We start from the raw sequence: 18312 nt of genomic DNA, 5'->3' as shown, positions 1-18312 counted from the left end.
TTTTCCATCTCGGTAAAAGGCAATCTTGCCTTTTCCCCTTACCGCTCTAATTTCCGGCATTACTTCCTGCATATGGGCGATCTGTGAGAGGGTGAGATCATCCCCAAGAAAGATGCCAATCTCTTTAAGAGTTGGTCTTTTCTTCAAGGACTTCTTCGCTTCCATGGAGGGAAAACGGAGGATGAGTGCTCTTTCTTTTGAGGTTTTTCCACTGCTTCCATTTTTCTTTATGTTGCCCACTCTCCATGCCCTTGTGTGCGTCGACTCATGCACCCCCATCAAGGCTGTGAGTTCTTTTACTTCTTCGTCGATATTGCCTTTGTCTTTAAGACCGCAAATTCTCACATGTAAAGCGCGCATGCGTCTCCTTTGTTCCTCCTTTAGCGTTTGATTAATGATAGTGGGTGTGGACGTGGGCGTTGTCTCCTTGCCTTTTTCTTTCTTGGCCACCTTGATCCATTTCTCGGCTTCATCCACCTTCTGTTGAGTTTTGGTAAGAACATCCACCCAAAAAGTCGTCATTTCTTTGTGTTGCTCTTCTCCCTCTTTGATGGCCCGTACTTGCTCCTTTATTGTGTTGATTTCTTCGATTACTAAGGGTTGCAATTCACCCTCTTCCAGTTTATTTCTTGATCGGGCTTCGGCGAGATCTTTCTTGAGCGACGCAATCTTTGCCTCTTGAGTCGTCACTCAGTTTTTCAGCGTACTTATCTTGATCTCTTGGATCAGCATGCGTCCTTCGAGCATGTTTATTGTGCCCCAGAGCTTGCGGTTCATCTTGGTAGTGATCTCCGTCATTTCCTCTTTGCACTTTTGTATGGCATCCTCTAGGGGATCGGCTTTATCTTTCAGCTTCCTCATACTTGATCGTCGTCCGCCAAGGGGTCCCTAAGCGTATGTGTGAACCCACACTAGCAGCGGGCGCGGTAGCTGGGCGAGTGGGGTAGCGTGGAGCTGCGAGAGAGTGCAGACGAGAGATAGAGAGAGAGGGGAGGGGGGGTATCAAAAAGAAATAAGATAAAATAAAATGAAATGATATATTAGAGTGCAGACGCGAGAGAGAGAGAGAGAGGGAGGGGGGTAGGAGGAAGAAGAAGAAAAAAAAAGAAATGATATATTAACGCAAAGGGAGCGGGGGAGCAGCGCATGGCGGGGCTGCAGGGGGGGGGGGGCAAATGCAGCGCAAGGGGAGGCGCAGCAGAGGAAAGGGGAGCAGGGCGCGGCAGCGTGCAGAGGGCAGGACGGGGCAGAGGGCAGGTCGCAGGAGGGGAGCAGGGAGGGCAGAGAGAGAGAGAGAGAGAGAGAGAGAGAGAGAGAGAGAGAGAGAGAGAGAGAGAGAGAGAGAGAGAGAGAGTCGACATTGCCCGACGTAGTTCCGTGCCTAGAGGTATTGGCCCCAATGTCTGGCGCCCCTTTCCATATTTCTTTATCATTAATCATTGCAAAGTACAACTCCCAAGGGTCCTCTGCTCTCAGACTCTGCGTCGAGATGCTCTGCAGAGTGAGGCCCCAAGGGCTCTTATAAACAATACAAGGGATGCCCAAAAGAAGAGCCCCAAGAGCAGTACAATGTAAATCTTCAAGTTCTAAAAGCTTCTTGGCCCAAAAGCTAGTGCTCCAAAGTGCCAAGCACGATTCACAGAATTCCGTACGCTGCCATGTCAGCAGTCAGCACATTTTGCGGGCATCCGTACAGCCTGTCAGGTCAGCGCAATTCGCAGAAATTCTGTCACGTCCTGCAAGAAATTTGGTGTTACTACCTTGTGAAGGTCTCAGAAGAAAGAAGATTCTGCTTGAGGATGATATCTCTTTATTCGAATATTGTTCATACATAATGAGCATTATGAACATACCTTGACTTTCGCGGAAACGTCCAGACAGTGCTGTATATGTTTCGAATTGTGTTTTTTTAATGGCTAGATATTTCATTGAAAACAAGTATATCTTGTGTGTGCATGTCTCAAAACCACTGTGTCATGTAATAGCAGGGTTTTGCCCTACTTGTTTTTGTGGTCTCTTTTTTTTATCACAAGTACACCTGGTTGATGGCCGTGAAGTGCACTCGTTTGCAAAAGTCAGTGTGATCTCAACTTGTTAATTTTATTTGGTCACATACTTTTATGTGGTCACATACTTCTCAATGGGATAATACAGAATGCTTTTAACCTGGGTTTCCGGTGCTATATTTTTTCAGGTGTCACTGTTGGAGGAGGTGATAAAGCCTAGGACAGATCTGCCTCCTTTACTAGTCGGTTTAAATGAGCGGATCCCTGAGAAGATACATTATCTTGGTGTATCATTTGGACTGACATTGCCTCTCTACAATTTCTGGCATAAACTTAACTTCTGGCCTTTGTATATTGGGCAAATACCTGTACGAAGATCGGTTATTCATTTTTGTTTTATGGTCAATATCAAGAAGGCAAGTTACTCATGGGTTTTGTTCTCTCTCAGAATGCAATAACAGGTGAACACAGTTGTATTGTTGTCCGAGCTCTAGACAATGAAGAAGTTGAATCAACTTCTAATGGTCAGATGAAGTGGGTGCAGCCTTTCAATCATGGTAGTGTATATAATTCAGATCCTGCAAGTGCAAATGAATGAAACAATCTCAAGACAAGTTCCTGAACCTCAGGGACATAGTTTGTGCATGACTGAGATTCTTCATTTCTATTTCAGCGATCATAAAATTTTACATCCTTTAAGTAGACTTTTCAATATTTTTTCCAGATTTTAAGTGCGTTTCATGAATCTCCTTGGGTCTTATAGAGTTTGTGCATGACCGAGTTTGTTCATTTCTATTTCTGCGATCATAAAATTTTACATCCTTTAAGTAGGCTTTTCAATATTTTTTCCAGATTTTAAGCGGCGTTTCATGAATCTCCTTGGGTCTTGCTTCAAAACTTTTACTCCTGCCCTTGCTTTAAGGTAGTATTTTGGGTCATCACAACACGATCTTGTCAAGCACTTAGTAAAACTGATATCATGTTCTTCTTGCAGTGTCCTGGACCCAAAAATAAGCTTTTCTGATCAAGATGCTCAGGAGGGAGCAATATTAGAGGGAATATTTGAGGGGAGCTCTCCATTGTTGACTCCATATGACATGAAAAGGCTGGAGTCTTACGCAAACAATCTTGTGGATTATCATCTGGTAAGCTTGCATGTTGCTTTTCCCGCAGTTTATTCAGGATAAACCTTCCATACTACCTAAGGTTATATGGATTTTTACATACATTGGTCTCTTTCAAATAGATAAAATAATTTCAAGTAACGTTGTGCTTCGCAAGAACTGAGTCTGGTATAGTCTTAGCGTCTATGGAAGAGTGATGTACAAGAGTCACATTATGAGTAAAATACCTCTGGTCGGAAAGGAAAAAGCACTTGACCTGCAAATACATTAGGCCCTGACTCGACTATCTTCAATTTGAAGGCAGCAGGCCAGGGAAGTGGATTTATGGGTAGCAGAAGGTAGAAGGTCACGCCAGTAGAGGTAGAGAAATTTGGCTGAGCAAAGCTAAAATGAGCCTTGCATGTCTATAGACACTCAGCTTCCCTTAGATACTCCTGCCATTTTGTGTACATTTTTTTTTGTCAACGCAGCTGAGTTTGTTGACGATTTTGCCATTCAGATCGGTCTAAAGTTAATCTTTTCTCAGTCGTATAATTTAGATATTTTCTCAACAGATGATTCTGTCTGTTAATTTGGCCTTTCTTGGTTCAATTTCATCTCACTTCTCATTGTAATTTTCCTGGAGCGTTCGTTCTCCCTTTAGCTTTTTTTCTACAAATATTTTGTTCATTAAAAGAATCTAAACAAAGAAACAGAGGGTACAAATTTAGACTTGCATGGTGCTGTCTCAAGAATGTGTGCTGGTAGTCATCGGTGTATTCAAGGAGCCTTGCTTTAGAAAATGACTGCAAATCTGTCATTTATGTAGAGGTCTGCTCAGGGGAATCTTCTTAAGAATCGTCTAATCAGTGTGTAAAAACTCCAATTGATGATGTTGTGTAGGGAAATTGAGCCATCTATTTGTTGCTGATGCTTGGAAAATGACTATGTTTATGGTTTCAGATTCTTGATCTTGTTCCGATCTTATCTTGGTTCTATTTCTTGGAGAGGGTTCCCACAAGCTTGTCCTATGGACAGGCTGCTATCCTCCTGTCTCTGGGTCTTCAGCATCAATGCATAAGCCATATTGAGGTAAGCAAACAAGTAAAATCATATTTTGAAAGGGGAAAAATGCCTGGCTTGCTGTGGACACAGTCTAGAAGAAGTTTGAAAGTCTTAAAAGCCTGAATGTATGGTCTTTATGATTTAAAGTTACCAGAAGATCTGCAGAGCTGATCGATTGAAGGTGAAAAGTCATGTAAAGGAATTATGTTGCACAATGACTGTGCTACACATAGAACATTGAATTGGTGATGGATCATGGAGGAAACCCCCCCTATGGGGACCTGCAATTTAAAATGTCTCCAGTTCCTCAGCATGGTAGCTGTAACAAGGTCTCTGCTCACACTGGTGCTGATAAGGAAAGATAGTGGCCTTGAACCTTGTATGCATCGAGATCCTAGTCATTCGCATTGTACTTGCCCGGCAAAAAAAATCACTTGTTCTTTTGAGTAGATGTATGTTTCTGTGTAGAGGCTATGTTCTTCATGGAGAGATGAAGTTCATATGGCTAGCCCAGGAAATGTTTTTCACATGTGCCTCACAAAAGCAGCTTTGGAAACAAACGTTGGCTTCTATCTGTATAACCTCGCAGTCTTTTGCTTTTGGCAATTGTTTTGGAAGTGGTCTTTGTCACCTATTGATGATGTGGCATCTGCGCGATACGGAAGAGACACCAGACACATAATGCGGACTGCTGATGACACGGCTGACCACTGATGTGGCACCCATAGGCTGGATGATGTGTACAATGCTGATGTGGCAGCATGATCACATGGCAGCACATTGAAACTTTTTGGAGACCTCACGTTTATGGTTTTGAGCAAGTTGCTTTTGTAAGCATAAGTAAAAAATTACAATTGCTTTTAGGCTTGCTTTTGAGCAGTGAGGTACTGTAAGTGTGTGGCTAGAGGCCAGTAGTATCCTAGATTATATGAGTGGTCTCACTCCATGGCTGCACAAATAATTGTTGATCTATCATAAAGAATACCGCCACAGGTGCCCAACTTGGGGGCCACGTTAAGTTTTGAGAGGGGAACTCCGTGCCTCTGAAAGTCTTGAGTAAAGTGTGATTCAGGAAGGTAGAGTCGCAGAAGTCTTCCCTGCCTCGTGAAAGACTTGGCCTGCATCCATATAACCCTCAACCCTTGATGTGGGCTGTGTAACAGTGGGACTTTACAGCTCGCGACTTTTAGTCTGGCACATAATTTCTTAGCTCTGTCCATAGAGATTCATTTACAAGCTGGTAGAAACCAATCGGCTTGGCATGAAATAAGCAATAGAAACCTTGACATACTTGAAGGGACCGTGGAGATGTGATTGTGCCATCGGCTATGGGCGACCTTTTCAGAAGAAAACGATACTACCCATAGATCCCTGTTTCTTGTAAGATGGGTGGGTTGGGCTAAGTGCACGTGCTTGCAGTATTGGCTTTGCAGAGATTCGCGGAGGTGTGTGGTGGTACTTACTAGTGGAAATGCACTCAGGCCCATAGCTTTACCGAGGACTGCAGCAGATAATCTACCTGTGGATAATACTAGAAAATTCAACATAGAAGAATTTATTGGGTCACCTGGAATATTGGAGAAGAGGATAGCAATCGCCACTCTGTAGACTTTGTGGGAGCGCTTGTGGGACAATAGAAAGCCGAGGAGAGTCACCATGTTCCAGTGGCTTGTCCTTGATTGAGCTACCGCAATGGGGAGTTGGTTGGTCTACAGTGGCTATCCGATGCAGAGTTACCGGGGAACGCCCCCTAGCCTCCGTTCCGGCGTTCCGGGGGGCAGTTCCCTTCCCGAACGTTCCGAAACGTCCCGAATCGTCTGACGTTTCGGGTGGCCAGTGCAAACCGGAACGGCTGTTCCGGAACGTTCCGGAATGCCCCTGGAACGGCCAACGGCTACAAACAAATTTGGCAAAAATTGAAAAAATTGAAGTAAATGTTTGGGCTTCTGTTTGAAGTGTGCAAGGCCTCAAGGACTCATAAAATGCACCCCCCTCCCCCTTTCTCTCCACAAGCTAATCCTCAAGGCTCAAGCTCTCTCCCTCTTACACTCTCAAGATCTCTCTCTCTCAAGACTCACTCTCTCAAGGCTCAAGGCTTCAAGCCTTCAAGCTCTCTTCCTCTCCCTCCTACTCTCTCAAATCTCTCCCTCTCCCTCTCACTCTCTCGAGTCTCTCCCTCTTCACTCTCTCTCTCTCTCTCTCTCTCTCTCTCTCTCTCTCTCTCTCTCTCTCATCATCTAGTCATAGCAAGGTTGAATGGTCTTCAAAACGAGTTTTTTGTGAGTATTAGAGTCAAAGCTAAAAAATGCACTATTTGGGTGTTTTTTATACCTCCCGTTCCGTGCCGTTCCCGTTCCGGACCCCTAGCCGTTCCCCCGTTCCGCGGGGATCCCGTCGCCGTTCCCGTTCCGCGTTCCGGGTAACTACGATCCGATGGGCTGTGCCGTGTGTGACCACCCACTCGAGTCACAAAGGCATTGTCTATGGGACTGCCCCATGGTGCCACAGATTTGGCTTCGGATTCTACAAGTGATGCCAGCCCTATCATCAGCGAGTCAAGACACTTGGGGTGCTGCTGCTTGGTCCACCCTCACGGGCCTAGCACTTCGGTTCGAGCTATCGTCAGCTAGCAGGATCATTGTTATACAGGAGGGTCGGGCCACGCCTCAGCCCGTCATAGAGCTTATGCCCCAAGAGTGGAGCAATGATAGAGAGCTGTGCTGGGAGCTTATCTGCAACCTGACTCTCTGGTTCATACGGAGAGCCTGTTGCTTTCGCATCTTCGAGGCCCCATCCCCCAGGTGGAGACTTTACGAGATATATGGCTGGAGGTGATCCACACACTTCGAGGTCAGTTCGAGAAGCTCTAGAGCAACTCTGACCGCATGCGGGAGCGTCGCGAGGCATTTCTGCGACTATGGCGTCGAGGGCCTTTCTACACCATTGGGCATGGGGCTCCTAGATGGCACTACCGGCCAGCCGTGTGGTTGTTTCCCTCTCCCATATCTTGATTTAGCCTACATTGTACATATCATAGTTTTTCATTGGGAAAGTCTACCCTCACGCTGATGTAGCGCTCCCCTCTTGTTGGGGCAATTTGTAGCCCAATGGGCAGTTTTATTAACTAATATAAGGATCTTTTTTGTCGGAAAAAAAAAAAGATGAAGTTGTAGAATCAATTGTTGAGAGGACTGAAAAAGCAATGACGTTGGTTGTTACTTTCAATGAAGTTCATATTGATTTTGATGTTTCAAGGAAGCTGGATTTGCTTGTATTGCCGAACTTGAAGAAGAATGAAGTTGTGGAAGTGGTAGCTGAGACGACTAAAAGAGCAGTTTTCTTGGTTGTTGCTTTCAATGAAGTTCATGTTGATGTTGATGATACATGGAGCTTGATTAGCTTACAGAAGCTTGATAAAAATGAGAAAACTGATGGAATACTGTCATGGGATGGGCACAATGTGCCAATGGAAAAGAACAGACTAAACAACTTCAAGCACTTCAAATTACAACTGAATTGAAAGAGATGCATGACACACAAGACAAGGAGTGGCGGAGTTCCACCCAAGAGAGCATTGGCCCCAAACCTTGGCCCCCCTTTTGGTATTTCTTTATATTGCTTGAACTCAGTACAGTGCTGGTACTCACGCTATGCACCTTCACCTGGAAGAGTGCCATAGTATGAGCCCTCGGCATGTATTTAAAGGCCCTTGGCTCATGAAAAGCACCTACATGAACAGCATCAAACTTTAAAAGCATCTGGTCCTAAAAGCTGACGCTCAAAGCTGTGAGCCCGTTTCATCGAAATTCGTACAGCTGCCCCGTCATCGGTGTAAAACACGAAAATCTGTACTCTCTGCCACGTGGCGCTGTCAGCGTAAAACAACTCCTGCTTCTTCTACCTGCTTCTGCTTCTTTTGCTGCTTCTAATGTTTAGGCTCCCTGGCTGGGATCTGCATGTTGGCTCCGTTCTTCAGTGGCTTGACACGTCAGCAAATTGTGACAGAATAAAGGGGACTGAGGAAGAGCAAGTGACTTAAGGTGTTTAGATTGCATGATCTAGACGCAATTGAGGAGGTGCCAACTTAGTTGGAACTACCTCAGGAAACCGAGGATTCTTAAACTTAAGCTCTGGGAGTTGGCATGTTTCAGGATAACTATATCCCACATAGCATGCCAGGTGTCAACCTCGCCGTGGAGAGTGTCTTTAGCTTTGTTATAAGTGTGATTTTGTAAGCGTTGAGGATGTCTTTTGGAATGTAGGGGTCTTGACCACGAGCGACTTATCATATGTAACTTTGGGCTTTTCCATGCTGTACACAGTCTAAGTTTGTTTCAGCACCTGTATTATGAAGCTGTTGCTACGGTTTCAATGTTCAGTAACGCGCTTTGTTAGCAGTTAACTGCAGTTTTTGTGTAATGTATCCTGAAGGTTTTATGAATTAAACATGTGTACCATGGCATTCTGTTTTAAGCCATACAATGAGGCTGTAGCATATGACAGGATTCAAGTTAGAGAAGGGGGCATAAGATTGTGGAATCGCGACTTTACTGATCATGAAATGCTAAAATATAAGTGCAATACAAGGGGGGATAAGGGGGGAGGGGAAACAGGTTTTGCCATAATGAGGACTACATGCGTGTGGTTTCTTACCTTGATCTATTTTTATTTTATGTTAGAACAGCATAAAGTTGTACCAGTGAAGGAAAGACCATGTACGTCTGAACGTGTTAGCTGTACCTCCTCATTGAGTTTTGACGTATAACAGGAAGTCCTAACTTTCTGTGAATTGTTTTTTTTTTCAAACACAGCTGAATCTTCCACGCAATCAAGTTTTAGCTCTTTTCAATAAGGCCATCAGAAAGCTTCACAATCAGCTTCACAGGGCTTCTGCAAAAAAAGTGGAAGCTGCAATGCCTCGGCTAAGAGAGGTACGCTTGATATAAGATGGTTCTCTATGCACGCATGCATGTGGTATGTGTTTGTGTTTGTGTGTGTGTGTGTGTGTGTGTGTGTGTGTGTGTGTGTGTGTGTGTGTGTGAGAGAGAGAGAGAGAGAGAGAGAGAGAGAGAGAGAGAGAGAGAGAGAGAGAGAGAGAGAGAGAGAGAGAGAGAGAGAGAGAGAGAGAGAGAGAGAGAGAGAGAGAGAGAGAGAAATGAAATGTTATATTAACGTCTTCAAAAGGCCAAAGTGACCTATGAGACCAGAAAGTTACAATGCGGTGTATCTGATACAAAGTCAGATTAACAAAATGAATTAAACTAGGATAACAAAATATAAATAATGCGGGATCCTAAACTAAGCAGTACAATGTGAAGACAATATGGGAGGGGAGTAGAGATCCATCTTCATCTGCACTCTGGACGACGAAAGAGTATGGCTTGAATCCTTTGCCGTAGCCTCCTTCGAAATTGTGTAGCTCCTTTCCTCCCTCGTGGTCGTCTAGATCTCCCTAGCTCCAATGCTCGGTCTATGAGAATGCCAGTAGTGCGGGTAGACCTCTCCACCGTCGCTGGTTGCTCCTCTGTCTGTTCTTCTGGGTGTACATTATCTAGTGTAAAGAAATCTGTGATCTGTCTCTGGGGATGTCTCTCTTCACCTCTCCTCAGTAAGGTTCCTCTATGCTTGTGTAACTCAAATAGATAAAGCCCAAGACATCTTTGATCCTCATAACTCATGACCCTAGATAGAGGCCCAAAACCTTCTCTGAATAGACAGTGAAAACGACCTCGTATCTCATAGTACACTGTGCAATGACATATGTAATGTACTTCAGTCTCTGGCTCTAGATGGCATAAGCGGCATATTCTGTTATCTGCCGGTGTCCCTCTGAATCTGCCAATCTCAATCTCGAGTTGATGTGAGGACGTGCGTATCTGGCCAATGGCACAACGCAAACCGTGCGAAAGATGCGTGTCCATATAGCTAGGTCGAATCACAAACCCATCCCCCGTGAGGTGGAGAAGATGCTCTCTATAGAAAGCCATCTTTGTGCCCAACTCTTGTAACGGCTCTATTTATATCCTTCTCGTGTCCAGCTGGATCAAATCCTGACGAATGAGTCTATTAATCTCTACCCATGTCAGAGACCTCAAGGGTGCCTGAAGAGAGTATTAAAAAGGATGCAACCTATCCATGGGGAAACCAAGTGTCTGAAACCATGATGTCATCTGAGCATACCAGCATGATGTATCCCCATTAAAAGCTAATTGTTTGGAGGACTCTAGAGCCACCCTGGCATATCTGTCTCTGGTAGTATCCCATAGACTGTGTACAAAGGAGACTGATCTTGTGAGCGCCTCAATCTCCACAGGGGGGGCAGCTAATTCCGCTCGAATGATATCATGCGGTATAGAAACCTTGGCTCTAATCAGCCGAGAGATCATAGATACCGGGGGCTTCTCCATACGCCTCCACCCATCCTGGCCTATAGAAGGTCCCCGAACCTGCACCCCATATAACATAGTAGAGGCTACCAAAGTATCAAAGAGCCATAACTTTGTCCTAGGTTCCTGGAAGTGAACTTGTGAACACATCCTCTCCATTCCTCCCAGAGCCGCACCGGCTCTAGTTAGTCTAGTCTCTGCTGCTCTTCTCAAAGAAAATCTCGGCCTCGTGAAGACTACCCCAGGTAAGTGTATGCATCTGTATACTCCACAATCTCCTGACCATATTTGAAAGTAGGTACTGATCTCCTGACCCATTGCGGTGTGGTGTTAAACACCATAACCTTTGTTTTACCTAGGTTTACACCCAAGCCACTATCCTCTGCAAAACTGCGTAGTGCGTCCAGATGTCGTTGCATACCTTCTGTTGAGTCAAACATCAGTACAATATCATGAGAGAGAGAGAGAGAGAGAGAGAGAGAGAGAGAGAGAGAGAGAGAGAGAGAGAGAGAGAGAGAGAGAGAGAGAGAGAGTTATATTAATGTCTTCAAAAGGCCAAAGTGACGTATGAGACCAGAAAATTACGATGTGGTGGATCTGATACAAAGTCTGAGTAACAAAATAAAAATACTATGGAATCCTAAGCTGCTAGATGTGAACTAAGCAGCTAGCTGAGATTGTGTAGGATATGAGTGGGGGAGGTGAGGCGAATGGGGGGAACAAATACAACACAATGCGGGTGTATCCTCACAAAAAGCTGAATCACAAGAGATCCAGCATCGGTCACTGGCGGATCTCATCAATGTCCTCCATGGTTAGTAGTTTGACCGGGTGTCGACCGGGTGTCGTGCATGTCGGGCCAAAGTGATATGAATCCTTTGATGCAGCCTCCATCGATGCTCTGTAGTCCTCTGTAGTTGTGGGTATCTGGATCTCCCGAGCTCGGTCGCTCGGTCAATCAGCGTGCCTATGGTGTGAGGAGAATGTGTGTGTGTGTGTGTGTGAGAGAGAGAGAGAGAGAGAGAGAGAGAGAGAGAGAGAGAGAGAGAGAGAGAGAGAGAGAGAGAGAGAGAGAGAGAGAGAGAGAGAGAGAGAGAGAGAGAGAGAGAGAGAGAGAGAGAGAGAGAGAGAGAGAGAGAGAGAGAGAGAGAGAGAGAGAGAGAGAGAGAGAGAGAGAGAGAGAGAGAAAGCTTTATCAACGTCTTCGAAAGGCCGAACTCGACCTATGAGACAATATCATATACATGTGTTGATGCTCTAGGCATCGGAAAATAAAAAAAAGGGTACAAACTGAAATGAGCTTATACTATGCAAGAGGGTGTGGTAGGGTGATGCATGTGGTGTACATTGTATAGTGTGGGTCCTCGTGTCGAGGTGTGCTCACGCATCATCAGGCTCAACTAGGGGCTGCAATGTGATACCAGCATGAGATGATAGGGAGGGTATCTAAAAACAAGCAACATATGTAGGGTAGAGAATGTGGTACATCGGTGGTGGCCTGCTCAGGTATCTCTGGAATGCTGGATCTCCTGGTGCTGGTACATGACTCTGCTCTAGATACTGATGGTGTAAGGTTAGTATCCTCGAGATCTCCCTCCGGTGACACCCATGTGTCCTGTATCCTGGGAGCCTGGGTCTCCGACGTGTCGTCTGAGACTCTGCTTGCAGAAGGGTAAGCCCTCTACTCTGTGTAGGTAGTGTGGGGGGGTCTGGTCCTGCTTGTCGGAAAAACTGTGTGATGGTAGTCTATGTCCTGCTATCCCGACTCTGGCGTGGCTGTAACAACTGCTCTCGAACCTCTAAAGCCGCAACCAGGAACTGGCCAAACCTCCTCTGCTCTCGGCCTATCATATGCTGCTGTAATGAGTCTCCAATGCCATATCTCTCTCTCAGCTCTGTATATGCTGGGCATCTCATGACAAAATGCTCCTCACTCTCCTCCTCCGTCTGGCAAATCTGGCATGTACGCTCCTCTCGTGGTATGCCTCTGGCTCTGCCACTCTCAATCTCTAGCTGATGTGATGACACTCGTAGCTGGCCAATGTTGACCCGAAGTCGGTGTGGCATGTACTCTTGCAGGTATGATGGAATCTCAATGAATCCCTCCTCTGAGAACCTCTGAAAATGCTCATAGTAATATAGCATTTTAGGAGGTAGGGTGTCTGTGGGCCTGCGCCATGTCCTCTGAATATATGTATGCCATATCCCCTGTCTGACTACCCTATTCCGCTCAGAGTGTGAGAGGGTATAGGTCGGGGCCTGGGTGTCATACTGGAGTGGTGGTAGTCTATCAATATCAAAACCGTGCTGAGCTAGCCAATCTCTTGTCTGGGTATACCATGAGCTAGTGTCCCTTGCCTGTGCCATCTCTCTAGATGCAATGAAGGCTCTATGAGAGATCCTATTTGGATCCATATCTTTGAATCTGCGAAGAAGGCAAACAGTCTGAAAGAGTGCCTCTACCAACATCGGTGGTGCAGCCAGCTCAGCTCTAATAATGTCGTGTGGAACTGATGGCTTGCTGCGAATCATCCTGGAGATCACAATAATCTGTGGCCTCTCTGTCTGTGTCCATACTGAGTTTGCCAGTCCCGGTCCCCAAATGGCCGAGGCATACATGAGTGCAGGTGTGACCAATGTGTCAAAGAGCCACCCCTTCATCCGGGGCTGCTGGAAGTGGGCCTGGTGGCATTGTCTCTCCATCAGAGCTAGTGATGTATATCCTCTGGTAAGTCTATCTCTGGCTGCCTGTGTCATGGAGAAGGTCCCTGATGGTGCGGTGAATGTAACCCCCAGATATACATATGAGCCTGTCACTTCTATATCCCCTCCAGCTACTGTAAATCTACTCTGTCGGCGAATCTGAGCCGATGTATGAAATATGAGAACCTTGGTCTTGCCAAGGTTCACCGTGAGTCCTCTCTGTGAGCAGAAATCATCCAGGGCCTGCAAATGTAGTCGTAGTCCCTCTGCTGTCTCTGACATCAGGACAATATCATCTGCATATAAGAGTATGTGTACAGTAGTCCCTGCAATATCCACACCCTCTCCACCCCTGTGCAAGATGAAGTCTACAATCTCGTCAATGTATAGACCAAAGAGTGTAGGTGAAAGGGGGCAACCTTGTTTCACACCAATGGTGCTCACAAGGGTGTCAGATAGTCCACCCGGGCATCTCACTCTGCCAGATACATGCTCATACAAAGCATAGATCCCCCATGCCGTCTCCTCTCCAATCCCAAGCGTAGCCAGACATCGGAAAAGTCTCTCTCTAGGTACTGTGTCAAATGCTTTGCAGAAGTCAACGAAGCAGCAATATAATCTCCTCTTCCTCACCCGTGTCTGGTCGATCAGACAACGAAGGGTGAAGATATGATCAATAGTAGAGAAAGCTCGGCGAGAGAGAGAGAGAGAGAGAGAGAGAGAGAGAGAGAGAGAGAGAGAGAGAGAGAGAGAGAGAGAGAGAGAGAGAGAGAGAGAGAGAGAGAGAGAGAGAGAGAGAGAGAGAGAGAGAGAGAGAGAGATGAAATGAAATGATATATTAACGTCTACAAAAGGCCAAAGTGACCTATGAGACCAACTGATTACAATGATGAATCTAGTACCAAGTCTGGGTTCAAACAAAGAAAACTACAAACAAAAAACTGAGATAGGAGTGCTACCGACTCCTATGGGTGGCTGGTAGGCTGAGCAATGGTATCATGCCACAAAGGTACAAAGTGGGGATAAGTGTCACCATGATACAATATATATATATATATATATATAGAGAGAGAGAGAGAGAGAGAGAGAGAGAGAGAGAGAGAGAGAGTTAATGTCTTCAAAAGGCCAAAGTGACCTATGAGACCAGAAAGTTACAATGCGATGTATCTGATACAAAGTCAGATTAACAAAATAAATTAAACTAGGATAACAAAATATAAATTCTGCGGGATCCTAAACTAAGCAGTACAATGTGAAGAGAATATGGGAGGGAGGTAGAGATCCATCTTCATTTGCACTCTGGACAACGAAAGAGTATGGCTTGAATCCTTTGCCGTAGCCTCCTTCGAAACTTTGTAGCTCCTCTTCTCCCTCGGGGTCGTTAGATCTCCCTAGCTCCAATGCTCGGTCTATGAGAATGCCAGTAGTGTGGGTAGACCTCTCCACCGCCGTTGGCTGCTCCTATGTCTGTTCTTCTAGGTGTACAATATCTAGTGTAAAGAAATTTGTGATGTGTCTTTGGGGATGACTCTCTTCAGCTCTCCTCAGTAAAGTTTCTCTATGTGTGTGTAACTCAAGTAGATATAGCCCAAGACATCTTTGATCCTCATAACTCATGACCCTATATAGAGGCCCAAAACCTTCTCTGAATAGACAGTGAAAACGACCTCGTATCTCATAGTACACTGTGCAATGACATATGTAATGTACTTGAGTCTGTGGCTCTAGATGGCATAAGCGGCATATTCTGTTATCTGCCGGTGTCCCTCTGAATCTGCCAATCTCAATCTCGAGTTGATGTGAGGACGTGCGTATTTGGCCAATGGCACAACGCAAACCGTGCGAAAGATGCGTGTCCATATAGCTAGGTCGAATCACAAACCCATCCCCCGTGAGGTGGAGAAGATGCTCTCTATAGAAAGCCATCTTTGTGCCCAACTCTTGTAACGGCTCTATCCATGCCCTCCTCGTGTCCAGCTGGATCAGATCCTGACGAATGAGTCTATTAATCTCTACCCGTGTCAGAGACCTCAAGGGTGCTTGTAGAGAGTATTGAAAAGGAGGCAACCTGTCCATGGTGAAACCATGATGCCATCTGTGCATACCAACATGATCTATCCCCATTAAGAGCTAATTGTTTGGAGGACTCTAGAGCCACCCTCGCATATCTGTCTCTAGTAGTATCCCACAGACTGTGTACAAAGGAGACTTATCTGGTGAGCGCCTCAATCTCCATAGGGGGGGTAGCTAATTCAGCTCGAATGATATCATGCGGTACGGAAACCTTGGCTCTAATCAGCCGAGAGATCATAGATACCAGGGGCTTCTCCATACGCCTCCAACCATCTTGGCCTATAGGTCCCCAAACCTACACCCCATATAACATAGTAGAGGCAACCAAAGTATCAAAGAGCCATAACTTTGTCCTAGGTTCTTGGAAGTGAACCTACGAACAGGTCCTCTCCATTCCTCCCAGAGCCGCACCGGCTCTAGTTAGTCTAGTCTCTGTTGCTCTTCTCAAAGAAAATCTCGGCCCAGTAAAGACTACCCCCATGTAATTGTACGCATCTGTATACTCCACAATCTCCTGGCCATATTTGAAAGTAGGTACTGATCTCTTGACCTTTGTTTTACCTAGGTTTACACACGGTCCACTATCCTCTACAAAACTGCGTAGTGCATGCAAATGTCGTTGCATACCTTCTGGTGAGTCAGATATCAGCACAATATCATCAGCATATAGCAACAATGGGATCCATGTCCTTGCTAGTTGGGCACCCCTATCACCCTTTCTGTCAATGTAATAAGACACCTCATCAACATACATACCAACTAGAGTAGGAGACAATGGGCAGCCCTGTTTCACTCCAATAGTAGAGTGAATGTTGCTAAATTGGCTTTAACTGACAGAAAAATAATTCTAAATGAATTATTGGAATTATAAGTGAGAGGGTTTTCTCGCTTGGAACAACATGAAAAATAATTCTAAATGAATTATTGGAATTTTAAGTGAGAGGGTTTTTCTCACTGGAGACATCCGAGTACAGAGTATTCCTAGTGCGTCATTCAAAGTAATGATGGGAGCACTGAGAACGGGAATATCTGTAAGGCCACCAGGAACGGGTACTTCTGATGCGTCACATCGGATGGGTGACAGGGAGCATCGGAAAGAAGTATCTGACCATCCGGGAACGGACATCTCTGATGCGTCATAGGATGGGTGACATAGAGCATCGCGAAGGAGATTGTACCGTAAGTTCGGTAGGAAAGGACTAGGTGATGGGTATTCCTGATGTGTCACAAGGTGGGTGACGGGTGCATGGGAAAGGGGATATCCATAGTCAAGAGGAAATTCCGAACTGTGTTAGAATTGTGCACAAGGAAAAAGCAAGCACTTGAATGAAGATCGGTTCAGAGGAAACTTTGAGGAAAAACAAATGCTTTTAGAGAAAGCGGGATTGCTTTTCGGGAAAGCAGATGCTTTCCTGCGAGGAAGTCTATGTCTGCATTGCAACTGTGCGTGTGATTGCATCCAGGGACGCCTGGGAAGTGCTGTGAAAGCATTGTTTATAATTTATTGAGTTTTTGGGCAGATTCAGAGTATTTTTAAAATATGCCGGCCGCCCATTTAAGAAGTGGGCGGCCATCTGATAAATAAGGCCACAGATCAGCCAACGTTTTCTCTCTCTCTCTCTTTTTCTGGCAGAACATCGAAAAAAAAATGATGGAAAAAAAAAACCCGGCCGCAATCTCTACGTGAGCAATTATTCGTGCCCGTGGCTAGGAACTATAAAAACATCACATGCCCTCTCTCAGAGGGAGGATCAGTTTTTGCAAGAAGGAGATGTTGCTGAAGTGTTCACCCGCAAAGAAGACGTTTGCCGGTGATGCCCATGGCTGTCCCAAGTATTCCAGATGTCGCCAAGACTCAGTGCACGAGTTCCCTCGCGAAGAAGTGCCTACGGAGCGTGTTTCCATCGCTACAAACTGCTGTTTTTCTCTGTTTTCAGCCCATAAACATCGTAAACGGGGCTGATTTACAAGAAGGAACCCGAGAACACACCTCTTTTGTGTCTAGTATTGGAAGAGAGGATTTTCTACGCAGAGATCTCTTCCGGGGAATTGCTTTTTCGAGAACCGAGTTGCGTTATGAGCGTCGCGACTTTGAAGGAAGGATTTTTATGTTATGATCTCCAAGTATTTGATTGCAGGTGTACTTCCTCTTCGTGAGGGAGTAGGAGCAGAGGAAGGCATGAGCCTCTGCAGGATAAAAGCGCTCTGAGGAACTAGAGCCAGATCAGCCCAAGGGTTTCATACCCAAGTTTGGGAAGCAGATCCACGGATTGAAGAGAGGTAGACTCTCGAGATGTGATCCGGAAGTTGAAATTCCCAAGGGAAGGACTTCGTGTTCGGGAAAGCAGAGTTGTTCTGCGGGAAGAGGACTCTCTGGAAAGAGAGTTGGAAAAGAGTTGTAGGGATGCCATGTCGTGAGTCTGGAAGGTGAGATCCAGAGGCGAGAAACTTGGTTCTCAAGGATTTGGAATAAGGAATGGAAGTTCCTTGGAATAGGGTTTTGCCCTAGGAATCGGAAGCCGAGGCTTCCGGGAACCATCAAGTCTTATTCTAGAACGAACGTGCTAATACGTTCGGTTCAAGTGCTTGTATAGACTTCTCCTCAGTAATAAAGATACTATTACGAGGGGGGACCAGCCCATCTTCTGGTCCCAGTACTGTGTCGATCTTCTCACTCTCTCTCTCTTTCTCTCTGTCTCTCTATTTATTTCTCTCTATATCCTTTGGCTTCAATATTAAGTGATAAATTCTATCTATCCGAGTATATTTTATATTGTTATGCGCTCCCGTTTGTGACAGTGAACTAAATCACATACCCCTTCCAGAGTGCGTACATGTCCCACCAATGATTTGTACAAAGCCATAATCCCCCAAATTACCTCTATGGGCACCCCCATCTCCTGCAATCGAGCTCTTGGTACCATGTCAAATGCTTTGCGGAAATCCACAAAGCTACAATAGATCCGTCTCCCATGT

The 18312-nt window shown here is 45.5% G+C and overlaps 2 protein-coding genes across 3 annotated transcripts in view; one reads left to right on the top strand and one right to left on the bottom strand.

Moving 5' to 3' along the window:
- Nucleotides 1–18312, top strand: part of LOC147459729 (RNA cytidine acetyltransferase 1-like) — a 185676-nt gene that overhangs the window by 140202 nt on the left and 27162 nt on the right. For both annotated transcript variants that reach the window (XM_086510950.1, XM_086510949.1), the window contains exons 19-24: nt 2195–2374; nt 2455–2563; nt 2859–2928; nt 3001–3151; nt 4073–4201; nt 8986–9105. In XM_086510950.1, coding sequence (XP_086367076.1) covers nt 2195–2374; nt 2455–2563; nt 2859–2928; nt 3001–3151; nt 4073–4201; nt 8986–9105 — 759 coding nt within the window. The remainder of the gene's footprint in view (nt 1–2194; nt 2375–2454; nt 2564–2858; nt 2929–3000; nt 3152–4072; nt 4202–8985; nt 9106–18312) is intronic.
- LOC147459731 (uncharacterized) lies at nt 11769–14001 on the bottom strand. Its single transcript, XM_086509894.1, has one exon. It carries the CDS (start codon nt 13543–13545, stop codon nt 12307–12309), a length of 1239 nt encoding a protein of 412 aa, XP_086366020.1. The 5' UTR covers nt 13546–14001; the 3' UTR covers nt 11769–12306.

This window comes from Adiantum capillus-veneris, chromosome 4, assembly GCF_014529385.1.
Source record: "Adiantum capillus-veneris isolate H3 chromosome 4, ASM1452938v2, whole genome shotgun sequence".
Classification (NCBI taxonomy): domain Eukaryota; kingdom Viridiplantae; phylum Streptophyta; class Polypodiopsida; order Polypodiales; family Pteridaceae; genus Adiantum; species Adiantum capillus-veneris.
This window is presented reverse-complemented; position numbering and strand designations above follow the sequence as displayed.

Excerpts from the sequence above, each read along its gene's own strand:
- LOC147459731 (XM_086509894.1), bottom strand. The coding sequence starts at position 13,545 with ATGTCAGAGACAGCAGAGGGACTACGACTACATTTGCAGGCCCTGGAT.